The 12,235-nt window shown below is 52.2% G+C and overlaps 1 protein-coding gene across 3 annotated transcripts in view; it reads right to left on the reverse strand.

Annotated features, from left to right (window-relative positions):
• Positions 1–7,901: 7,901 nt before the first annotated feature.
• Positions 7,902–12,235, reverse strand: part of FBXO21 (F-box protein 21) — a 53,574-nt gene continuing 49,240 nt past the window's right edge. For 2 of the 3 annotated variants that reach the window (XM_045073499.1, XM_045073498.1), the window contains exon 12: positions 7,902–12,046. In XM_045073499.1, coding sequence (XP_044929434.1) covers positions 11,862–12,046 — 185 coding nt within the window. In that variant the 3' untranslated portion in view covers positions 7,902–11,861. The remainder of the gene's footprint in view (positions 12,047–12,235) is intronic. The other variant, XM_045073500.1, reaches the window with a different exon arrangement.

The following is a 12,235-nucleotide window of genomic DNA, read 5'->3' on the forward strand; positions in this document are numbered from 1 at the left end:
TCAGGGAGCCTGTAATTTAGGGCCGCTGCAGGGTCTGTGTGCTGGAGGAAGGTAAGTTGCCTGATCTCAGGAGCTGGGACCTTATCCTGCAGGCAACGGGGAAGCCACTGAGCAAAGGAGCAACTCCAGGAGATACGCTTTTCAGGAAGACCAGGTTGGACGGGGTTGAACTTGCTTAAGGCAGAGGCGGTGGAGGCCTGGACCAGGGTGGCAGCAGTGGGGACGTACACAGGACACTGGTCCCCTCGGCAGGACGCGTTGGATGACATGTGGCGGAGACAGGGGTGTGAGTTCTCCACCCATTTCAGGACTCAGCGGACCCTTCCTGAAAAGGAGGGTCCGAGTCCCCGCATAGGGTGGGAGACAGGACAGGATGTCTCTCCTGAGACCCCTCTGATTTACTCAGCGACTGAATGGCCTCTGCGTGCCTGAGACAGCCCCCGATGGGGACATGGCAAGTTGTTTCCAACACGTGGATGGTTCCAGGCCTAGGTGAGAATCAGCCAGTTTGGTCCGTAGAGGACGGGAGGAGCAGAACAGTGTCCTGAGTCTCTGAGGCACTTGCTGGAGCCGACGGAGTCCCGGTTTGCTCAGCAAACCCGCTCCCAGGACAGCATATCCGAAGGCCGGGCCTCTCTCCTGCGACTCCTCCCAGCCTGCTGCGTTCTTGTGCATCTGGGGTGCATTCCACAGAGGCAGCGATGCATGGCCCAAACCTCACAGCGGAGCCTCCTGAGTGTCCCTGGGCCACCAAAGGCTGGTGGCATCTTCACCTAAAATAAAATGAGGACAGCGAGACGGCGCACCCAGGCAAGCAGGTGGCCCCCCGGCACCTGGGGACACCTAAAGATGGGAGACGGAAGCAGATCGTGGGGAGAACTTGTGGTCGGAAGGTAGGGCGGGGGCAGACAAAGCTCTCCAGCTGTTGATCTGCGAGGCTCCCCCAGAGAAACGACAGAAGGAGTAAACCAAGCTGGGAACCGATCTGGTTTTCTTCCGAGTCACCCAGGGCAGGAACGTGGAGCATTCCCAGTCTCCCTCTCTCTCCTTCCCAAACGGGAACACAGGTTCCCTGGAGGGGCTGGCAGAGCCTGGGGTGTGAACCAGCTGGCAGGACACGGGGCCATGGTGTGTGGTGGCTGGCCCCTTTCTGGCTCTCCGGGCGCTCCCTGTTCAGCAGAGTCCTCTCCTGGCAGGTCTCAACATGCCAGAACCCTCCATGGGATCTTAAGGTTGGTGATGCTGATTGTTTGGGGCCGCTGCCTGGCAGGGCTGACTCATGCTGAATGCACCTTACCAGGACAGTGACACGTAGCAGAGTCCGTCACGGCCAGAGGAAACTACACAGGCCGGGCCCCTCACCACGGAACCATCTGTTTGTCTCTATTACCACGTGCGCGACACTGCGGGAGACGTCGGCCGCCCCGCGGCCTGCTGCGGAACTGCTGCTCCATGCAGCACAGACTGGCAGATCTGAGACTGGGAACCGGCCCTTCTGTTTGGCCGCAACATGTCAGCCCCTGGCCCCGCACCCCCACTCCGCCCTGCCCCAAGAGGACAGCGACACCAAGTGAGGCCCCGGCCATCTCAGTGGATACCTAAGAGAAAAGGCAGAAGTCCTAACACCACATAGAGGAAACCTGAGCTGCTAAGTAACATACCCATATGCACAGAGGACGGGGTGGCATCCTGAGAAACCAGGAAATCAACAGGTGGTCCTCTGAACACCTGCGTCTGGCAGCTTCTAATCCCTGGAAAGGCAAGACGACATAGGTCCTAACGCACGCCCGGAGTCTGCCCTCAGGAGTTGAACTAACTCAGCCAAACGGTACTCACGGCGATTTTGTCACCATTTCATGGAAAGCCGTAGACATTTTTACACAAGAAGGTTGCCTTATTCCATGTGTTTCCGGGAGGATAAGGAGTTCAGCTCTACCCGGGGAGTTATCTTAATCCATTCAGGCCGCTACACCAAAATACCACAGACTGGGCTGTGGGGGCTGACACAGCAAACACTCATTTCTCACGTGCTGGAGGCTGGGAGTCCAAGGTCAAGGTGCCTGCGGATGGGGTGTCTGGTGGGAGCTGCGTCTGGCTTCACAGATGAGGTCTTCCCGCTGGGTCTTCGCATGGCGGAAGGGGCGAGGGAACTCTCTGGGGTCCCCTTTATCAGGCCACTAGTTCCTTCGTCACCTAGTCACCTCCTGAGGACCTCGCCTGCAAATACCATCACACTGGGGTTCGTGTTTCAACACACAGACTTGACGGGAGGGACTCAAACATTCCGTCTGCGGGGTCTTCGAGGAGCGTGTCGGGTTCTCTGGTCAGTAGAGCTGGGAAGGGATGTGAGCCCCGGCACTCAGGAGCTGCGCCGACTTGGACGAGTTACTCAGCTTCGCTGAGCCTTACTTTGTGTATGAAACTGGGGTCATTCCAAGGACACCCAGGCATGGCGCAGAATCCAGGTTCCACGGAGCATGAGCTTTGACAGGTGGGATGTTTGTGCAAAGAGTGCTCTATCACGGGAAGGTAAAGGGACTTTGGCAAATGGTCTTGAAGCATTTGCTTGCCAGGTGTGGTGGCCACTGCGGACACAGACGGGAGTCAGTGTGAAAGGGAGTCAGGAGCTCACGCTTGACATCCCCGTGAGGTCTCCGCTCCCTGCCCAAGCAGAAGGTCAGGCTGCTTCCCTGCATAGTGGGAGGAAAGATGCCAGCCAGACTGGGCTGAATGGAGCCTCTGCTCCCCAGAGGCAGGTGTGGTCTACGCAGCTAGGACAGCGCACCTGGGGCCACTGTGAGTCTAAATCACCCACACCCCGAACCAGGTCATTCCAGGTTTGCGAGGATGGTTCCATGGGGTTTGAACCTCTGCTAGCTGTATCTTCCACATCATGAGTCCAGGCCCTGAAGGCAGATGAACAGACTCACCGAGGAGGAGGACAGTGGCCCCGTGCCCAGCCACCCACGCCAAGCACTAGAAGACAAGTGGCCCAGCTGGGTGCAGGCGTGCATGAGCAAAGCTGGAGATTTCGGGAATAATGTCCGCTTAGACCAAGGGGCTCGGCTGAGCCCCAGCACACACAGTATCCCCAGTTCTCACAAGACTCTGGGCTGGCCCTCTCAAGATGAATGCTGGGAGGAGGTCTCTAAAGTCCGGAAGCCCTCCCTTTGTCGAAGACCGTCTCTATTTTCCAAGGCTCAGAAAAACAAAAATCTCCCAAGTCTGGAAGAGGACAAGTGAAGGGAGTTGTGCTAAAGACGCATTTGCAGACGGAGGCGGGGGGGTGGTGCATGGAAGGCATAACTGGGGGGCATGCTTAGAAAAAAACAGCCATCGGGGGGACCATACCAATGGCAGTACATCCCGAGTGCGCCGAGAAGGGTAGAAACTGAAGGCCCAGGAGAGCTAAGAGGCAAGAACATGGGAATGTCAGTGCCTCAGTTCCTCACTGGCTCATTCACATAATGGGCCGACTCAGAAGATGACAGGCTGTCAGGTTCTCTGCATCTGCAAATGGAATTGCCGAGAACCCCCCTGTCCCACCCAGAAAGAGGGCACAGCCCCAGACTGGCATTAGATGGGTCATGTTATTATACCCCAGCCTCGATCATTGCTCTTAGCCAATGCAGTCCACGGAAGCAGGGTCTTAGCTGCCGCTAATGGAATAAACAAGCCACAAGGTAGTGAATGGGCTGCCTTTAGACGGGAACTCTGCCCCCTGCGGTCTGCAGAGCTTTCCGGCTGAGGCCAGAGGACACAGCACTCCTTCTGCAGGCTCCCACTGACCCTGCTTCCAAAAACCTGCCAAAAACCTGCTTCCACTGAATTTTATACCCCTTAGTCAAAGAAAGAACCTTTCAGAGCCCAAGTCTACAGTCACTTCGCTGTCAAGGTCACCTGGGGCAATCGGGGAGCGATTTTTAACTGTTTCTCTTGGAGAACCTCTACCTACCGGCTCGAGCTGCGGGCCAGGGTGCTCCCGGGAAACCCCAGTGGTGACATGGGTTGGTCCTCAAGGTCCAGTCTCATCATCTTGAGGATGTGATTGTTTGTTTCTTCTCTTTTGTAAGAGAGGGAGAGGGGAAGGGGCAGAGGGAGAGAGAGAATCTTAAGCAGGCTCTTAAGTGAGGGACTTGATCTCACGACCCTGAGGTCACGACCTGAGCCGTCACACCAGTCAGAGCCTCAAACGAGGGAGTCACCCAGGCGCCCCTGATCATCACATCATGACTGGTCATCTTTTTTAAGTACTCGTGGCCCTGTGGTCGTGGAGGAAAGTGTTCTCATTCTTAGGAAAGACACGCCAGAAGAATTTAGGGAGAGGTTCCGGGTTGTCTCAGGCACCTTCATATGGTTCATGGGGGAAAAGTGGAAAGGGAAGGAAATAAAACATATGAACTATTGAAACTTGGTGTAGGGTATATGGGTTTCCATTACCCTGTTTCACCCTTTTTTTTTTTTTTAAGTTAATTTACTTCTTAGTCACCTCTATGCCCAACACAGGGCTTGAACTCACCACCCCGAGATCAAGAGTCACACGCTTTCCTGACTGAGCCAGCCAGGCTCCCCTACCCTGTTTCAACTTTTTGATGTTGCTTCTGCTTAGACTTCGGTTTAAACAAAACCGGCCAAGTGGACTGAGCAGTAGGATCAACAGGGGACAGCCCGTGGGCCTGACCCAGCCCGCACTTGTTTTTGTAAATAAAGTTTTATTGGCACACAGCCATGTTCCCTTGTTCACCAGCCGCCTGTGGCTGCTTTCTCTGCTACAATGGCAGGCCTGAGTGGTCGTGAAGAGCCGAAAAGTCCAAAATACTTACTCCCTGGCCCTTTCCAGGAGAAGTCTGCCGACCCACGCTTGAGGACAGATCATATAAGAAGTTACAGTTACACCAGATGAGTAAGTTTCCAAGATCAACTACACCTCCATAAAGCTGGAGGGGGACAAAGAAACTTCCTTTAAAAAGTCTTTGCAGGGGCGCCACCTGGGTGGCTCAGTGGTTTAAAGCCTCTGCCTTCAGCTCAGGTCATGATTCCAGGGTCCTGGGATGGAGCCCCGCATCGGGCTCTCTGCTCAGTGGGGAGCCTGCTTCCGCCTCTCTCTCTGCCTGCTTCTCTGCCTCCTTGTGATCTCTAATAGGTGGAAACTTTAAAAAATAATAATAATAAATTCATTAATTAAATGAAAAGTCTTCATGGGTTTTGGATATCTCCCCAAACTTCAAGAGGACAAAGTGCTGAAATGGTGAGGGATGAAGAACACCGGCTCGTTTTCTGTCCAAGTAAATGTATGAGGTCAGAGGATGTTTGCTGCTGGCTGGGAGGTTGCCACAGCACAGCCGCGGAGAAATAACAAGGTTTTGAATGCCGAGGAATAAGGGCTGATGTTATTAGCGAGACTCTCTGTAGGGCAGGAAAAACCCTCAGAGGAAGCAATTTGGGGGTGAGAGAAACAGCAGTGCAGTCGAGTCCAAAGGCCCAGGCTCGAGTACCTGCTCAGAGCCACCTGCCAGATCAAGGCACGTAACCTCCATGGGCCTCATTATTTCCTTTTGTAGAATGTAGGGAACAATGGTCTAACACTAGCTAACTGTTCAGGAGGCCTTTAGCTTTCAAATGCTCTAATCCTGTGGGAATAGTTTCATACAAAGGTAGCTATTACCCAGAATGTCTGGCAACTGTACTTTCTTTTATTCTGCATTTGTAAGAGGCAGATGAGGGCAAAGACTGTGTAATATGTAACCAGAAAGGCCTTGAAAATACGCAGATTAGCAATTACAGGGGACAGACACATACGTCTCCTGGCACAGCACCTGGCACTAAGGTGGGCACATTAAAAGACACTCAAGGGGGCACATAGGTGGCTCGGTTGGTTAAGCGTCTGCCTTTGGCTCAGATCATGATCCCAGCGTCCTGGGATGGAGCCCCACTCCCTGCTCGGCAGGGAGTCTGCTTCTCCCTCTGTCCCTCACCCTGCTCGTGCTCTCTCTCAAGTACGTTTTTTATTTTAAAATTTTACCGAAATTAAAATTATTTCTAAAATTTTATTTATTTAAGCTTATTTTAAAATTTATTTAAATTTATTTAAAATTTTTATTTATTTTATTTGAGAGAGAGAGAGAGAGAGAGAGAGACAGCGCGGGCCTGAGCGGGAGGGAGGGGCAGAGGGAGAAGCAGGCTTCCCGCACAGCAGGGAGCCCGATGCAGGGCTCAATCCCAGGACCGTGGGATCATGATCCTAGCCGAAGGCAGACACCCAATGACTGAGCCCCCAGGCACCCTGAGTTGTACATCCAGGCGGCCCAAGATTTCTGACATTCTAAGGGAAGTAGATGGAAAACCTGACCACGCAAGGATTCTGTAATGCATGCTCTTCCCACTGGTTCTCCCCCAAATTTCTTTCCTTTATTCTGTCAACTCCTTAAGTTCACTAAACAACTTGCTTTTAGCTCTTTCCTGTCGCCAGAAAACCCGCCATCATTGTCCTCCCCCACCCCCATCCCGCACAGCCCAACAAAGGAGAACTTCCCATGGAAACATTAGCCCACTTGAAACTCAACCACCCTCGCCACCACCCCGGCCACAACAAAAACCTAGACTGTACGGAGTCCGTTTGGCAGCCGGGCACACACACAGCAGGTTGGGAGGTGGGAGGGCTGTGTTTGGGCTGCGCGGGGTAAAATGTGGGCTTATGGTCTGCAAGGTGGACCCCCTGGTGCTGCAGCTGGTCTAGGGGAAGCAGGTGAAGAGGGAGAGGGCTGACTGCCCTTTGCGGCTTACAGCAAGGTACGACATGGGGTGGGGACAGGCACGGGGCAGAGCCGCGAAGGAAATAAAGCAGACCCGTTCAAGTTCTGGAAAAGAACTTGGGCTACGATCACAGGCAGATAGGTTAATAGCCTGCCAAGTGTCCGAAGGAATCGTTGCCAGAAGATTCACAAGCTTGTAAAGATAAACAGAAGTCTGGGGCTGGCCCCCAAACCCTGCAGCAGGCGGAAGTACACGGTGCAAGATGCCCACTTCCCAGGGAGGATGCACCCCCAACCCGTCCTAGTGAGGGGACCAGGGAGGCACAGCAACCACTCTCCCCACAGGATGGTGGTGGGGGTGAGGATGTCTTCACAGTGCCTGCCCGGCAGGATCTCATCACTGCGGCTGCCAGGTCTCCGAATCCCCACCAAATGGGTACTGGGGAGGATGGGTCAAAACTTCTGGGTCATGGGGCTGGTCCCCAAGGAGCCACGCTGGATTGACCCTGGGCAGGACGCAGGCAGTGAGTAGGAGAGGCTTGGGGTGAGAGGCACAGACCGGGCAAAGCCCCCAACCTTTTCTTTTCCTCCTGGGCACAGGGGAGGCCATTCTCCAGCCTCATCTGGAGTTAGGTTGTGGGTCTGTGACTTGTCTGGTTACCGAGTGACATATGTGGCTTGGCATGGGACCTCCTCTTTCCCTCCCATGGTCACCTGCTGCGGTGACTATGGACAGTGGCTAGCAGTGGGACCTGTGAGGACTCACTCCCACCGCCTGGGGGCCGTGGGGTGGCAGGAGCAAGCGGTATGTTTCTAGTCTGGGCCACTGACGCGGGCAATGTTTGCCGCCACAGCTTGACCTCACAGAGGCTGTCTCCCTGGGAAGGGGGCACGTCCTGCTGCGACGAGCGCACACCCAGAGTGGACTGGCCACTGGGTTTCTGGGTCTTCATTCCCAGCCTCCTTTGCGAGATGTGAGTGGCAGTGCCAAGGGCCATCCCCAGCCTCTGTGCTTTGACCCCTCCCGGACATGTCCCTCCATGCTCGCTCCCACACAGCCTCCAGCTGACAGACAGCCGTCTCCCCCCAACCCCATTCCCCTGCCTGGTGGCAGGTGAGCAAGAAAGTTCTTTTGTGTTCGAGCCAGAGGAAATTTTTGGGTCTATTTATTATAGAACTAGCATTACCCTAATACAATCATCGCTAAATGGCCATAATACATTTGTTCTATAATTGCACAGAATTTTATTCACCAAAGGAATGTCCTTTCCTCTCAAGAGTCTAAGTGTTAAAGAACGGAAACGTTTAGAAGTTAAAGTGGCTGCAAGGCAGAAGGTCAAACCGGTGCGAGGTAGTTGCTCAAGTTGGCAGTGGTGACCTTGCCTAGAGCGGGAGCTTGGAGATCACACACCCAGGCGTCCCACCAGCCGTGCCGCCTCCAAGCAGTACACTCCCGACCTCCCGGCCGGACAGTGGGATGCGGGCAGGCCTACACCTCGGCGGGGACTGGCAAACTGCGGCCCATGGGCCAGACCCAGCCCACGGCCGGTTTCTTTACAGCCCTCACGCTGAGAAGGTCTTCTACGTTTATGAAAACAAAGAACATGTGACCTTCCGTGGCCCGCAGAAACACTGACGACCTGGCCCTGCCTTAGAGGGTTGCTGTGAAGAGTCTAGCTGAAGCCAGTGGCGGCTCCAGAGAAGCTTGAATACAAAAGCACAAGCGCAACACAACTGCTGACGTCTCCAGAAAGAAACCGGCACTCAGCCAAATGCTGCATTTTGTCTAGAACATTCTCTCCTTTCCTCCAAAAAACTACAAACAGTAAGACATGAAGAGCTACATCTTGATTATTACGGCCACAGGATACCTCTAAATTAAAAAGTTGCTGGTAATCCAATTTTAGTTACTTAGAATATGGAGGAAGGAAAAAAGAGCATTTCGCCTTCGGATGGTAGAAGAAAGCCTAGAACGTGAACGTTTGACTCAATTTAATACGTTAGGAAAGACTGAGACATTTTAAAATTAGAGCAAGACTTCGAGTAGATATAGAAAATGTACAACTGACGGAGCAACAGTATTAATGCTGGTTTTCATGATTAAACAATTTTGCTGTGTAAATGCACTTATAAAGAGATCTATTATGAGGTTTGGGTGGAGACCACATGAAGCCGGCTGTCCGAAATCCGGTTAGACGAAGTTGTTCACACGAGACACTTGGCCAAACTGGTCTGAGGCAAACGGAGACTAGTTTTGGACATAACTGATGACACAGTGTTTCCCAAAGTACGTCCACAAACACTGGACCTTGGGGCTGCTTTGTGTGTGTGTGTGTCTGTGTGTGCGTGTGTGTTGGGGAGGAAGGTTCTAGGGGCCAAGAAGTAGGTAAGTCACGGCACAGGACATTCTCCTCTCACAAAGTCACAACGCACGACAGTATGTTCCAGGTCTGAGACCCACCGCAGCGCAGATACTGGGGACTGGCCTGTTCCTGGTCCTCTCTGCACAGCACACAGAGCATCGCTGGGGGGACGGGCGCCCTGCGTCCCGCAGCTACCACACCAGTGCTAACAACGCACCGAGAACCCGCACGTCCCGAAGTACCTGCCCTTTGCACAACACAGACTGTAACAACCGACAAGCTGCACTGGACAAGCTGCGCTGTTCGCGTGACAACCACGGGCTCCGCCTCTCCCAGCCGGCTGACGGGAACTGGCGTCTGGGAGGAGCCGGCGGAATAAAGGTGCCCTGTGCACTCACCGACGTTATGAAAAATTCGGTAGAGCAAATGTTTGGATGTTTGGAGCAGAAGAGAAGCCAGGGACATTCTGCTGTTGTCAAGGCTGGACTTTCTGTTCCGAAACGAAATTGGGCAGGCCGCTTGTGTGGTTTCTCTGGGTAAGTTCCATTTTATTAATCATTGTACAAAAAAATCTTGGCATTCATTTGAAGAGAAAAGAAGTGACTATATCCAAATATTTAATATTTTAACATCGTGAAAGTCCTACTTTGTTGTAACAGGGCTTTTTAAAATGGAGAAAACTTTTGGAAAAAATTTTAAAAAGAAACTTATGATTTATTAGAGTACAGGAGATCCAAAACACGTTTTTAGAAAAATATAAAGTGCCCAAATACCAACTTACACAGGTGACACAGGCTTCCTGGAGCCGAATGAAGCATTCATGAAGAAACACATTTAAAAACAGTCTACATACATATTTACATTGGGTCAGTAAAGTAAAACCATCCTTCTTGGCTTCGATGTTACTCTAAGAAAAAAAGGAAATCAAACCAGAAAACCAATGGTTATAACTCAGCATGCTCCACAGTTTCTTAGTAACGCATCTGGTTAGTATTACCTCTGGATTAACTAGTTTCTCACCTTTAAACGAGAGTAGTGTTAGATCCCCGGCCTCAGCAGGCGGGGTGCTGTGAGTGGTCACGTTGCCCAGGCAGATCTAACCCATCGGGCTCTAGATCTGACTGCCGAGGGACGCCGACACTGGCGAGCGTGAACTCGGGCTGGCAGGCGCCGGCCCGCCAGACCCTCACCTCTAGTAACTGCTTACCAGCCGCCAGGTACCATGACATGGTCTCAGGTGGCTTCCCCAAACCTCGGTCATCCCAGGGCTTCCCAGGGTGAAACGAGAGGCAGTCATCAAACACGGCGTGGAAAAACAGCATGCAAATGCACGGATGGGCGGCGAGGCGGGGCCGGATCCCAGCCCCCAGAGCCTCACTCACCAGAACAACTGGGTTCTTCTCAACTCAGAGAGGAAAGTAACTAGGTCCTAACTCCAGAAGTTAGCTTCTACTGGTTAACTACGAATTAGCTAGCTTGCTTGAGAACAGGCAGGTGGAGAGTGGCGGCGTTTGGAGCTGTGCAGGAACTCGGTGCCCTCACGCTCAGGGACGGAGGGCACGGAGCAAGAGCCAGTGGTATCTCCAGGACAGCAGTGCTTCGAGAAAGCAGAAGGACACCCCGCCTCCTTCCCCATGGATCAGACATTCTTTAAGACGTTTTACTTGTCTCCACCCCGCCACACTCAAAAGGGTCTTAGAGTGATTCTTATGGATGACAGGGGGCATGGAACCTCCTCTTTCCTTTTTAAAAAACGTGTAAGGTTCATTATTTCTTTTTTCCGGTTACCAAAGTGAAACCTCCTTTTTAGGTTTTTGGAGACCACCGTGTGTGATTTCTAAAAGTAAACATTTTAACACCAGATTAATACTTCCTACAATAAAGAGAACCCATCACTGACTTAAGATCTAGTCATGATACTGGAACAATTCTTAAAAGGAAACAAAAAGTAGTTATTTTAAAGGGAGGAACAGTGGATGAATGTGGGAAAACCCATCCATAATGGCCATTATTATGTACTTTCTTTAGAAGATTTTATGTAATGGAACAGAAAACTAAGAATTCACAGAGAGATGAGCATAAGTGTGAGAGGAACACGGAAGGAAAAGCTATGCCATTCTCCCAAGTCAAATCAGGGAGAAGATAAAATGCCTGAAATCTGTTTCAAATATTAGAAAAAATAAATGCGGATGACTCTGATTACATTAGTCTGTTAACGTCCCCATCTCTCAGATGCTGCCACCATCACTCACCGCTTCCCCTCTGAACAAGCAACTAAATTCACGGTGAAAAGACAAGCCGCCCCGGTGTTCCGCAGAGAAATCAGAGAGAAAGTATGGCCAACACAGGACCACCCCCTTCCTGCCTGGCAAATGAAATGTTCTGAGACAGGTGGGAGACAGACGTAGGGGAAGTGAGCAGGAAGAATGACTCTAAGAGCGTCGACTGTGAGACCTCATGAAGACAGAATGTCACGAACTGTCACCACAGGACAAGCACACAAGCCATGCCACTGAACACAGTGCCATCAAATGAATTCACTAGTGTAGGCGGAGAGCAACATTGTCTTTGCAGCTGGAGGAGAGCACACGTGATTTAGACTTGGTAGGAGGCAACCAGCACTACTGGTTAAGTGGCTTTCCTGGTGGTGTGAATCCAGAGGGATCCGTGGAGACGTCTTCTTCCGGAATCCTGTTCTCCTGGAGGACAGCAGCAGCGGCAAAGGCGCAGTGTCCTCGACCAGACGTTACTCGGCGTCCTTCTTTGCGCTGTAAATATTCTGCACCGTCTCATACACAGACTCCAGATCCTCTGGATACCGGATTTCTAGCTCTGCGTTCGGGATGTAGTGTGTGCCGGTAAACTCTGAGAAATAGCGTCCGACATCGGGGTGTGAGATTTCTTGAGGCTCCACGTTATACTCCAAGTTTTCTGTTGGTAAAGAGGCACATGGACAATTGCCGTTAAAACGGACATGGCTGCAGCATCTTCCTCTCTCTCACCCCTTTCATGTGGCATTTTGACATGGCGGAAAAAGAGAGACATGTTTATGGAATCTGGAAGAGGTAAGAGGACAATGGCAGCGGGGGGCTGGGGACGGTGGAATGGGCCCCCGCAGCT

The sequence above is a fragment of the Mustela putorius genome, unplaced genomic scaffold (genome assembly GCF_011764305.1).
Source record: "Mustela putorius furo isolate JIRA1106 unplaced genomic scaffold, ASM1176430v1.1 tig00537248_pilon_pilon_pilon, whole genome shotgun sequence".
Taxonomy (NCBI): Eukaryota; Metazoa; Chordata; class Mammalia; order Carnivora; family Mustelidae; genus Mustela; species Mustela putorius.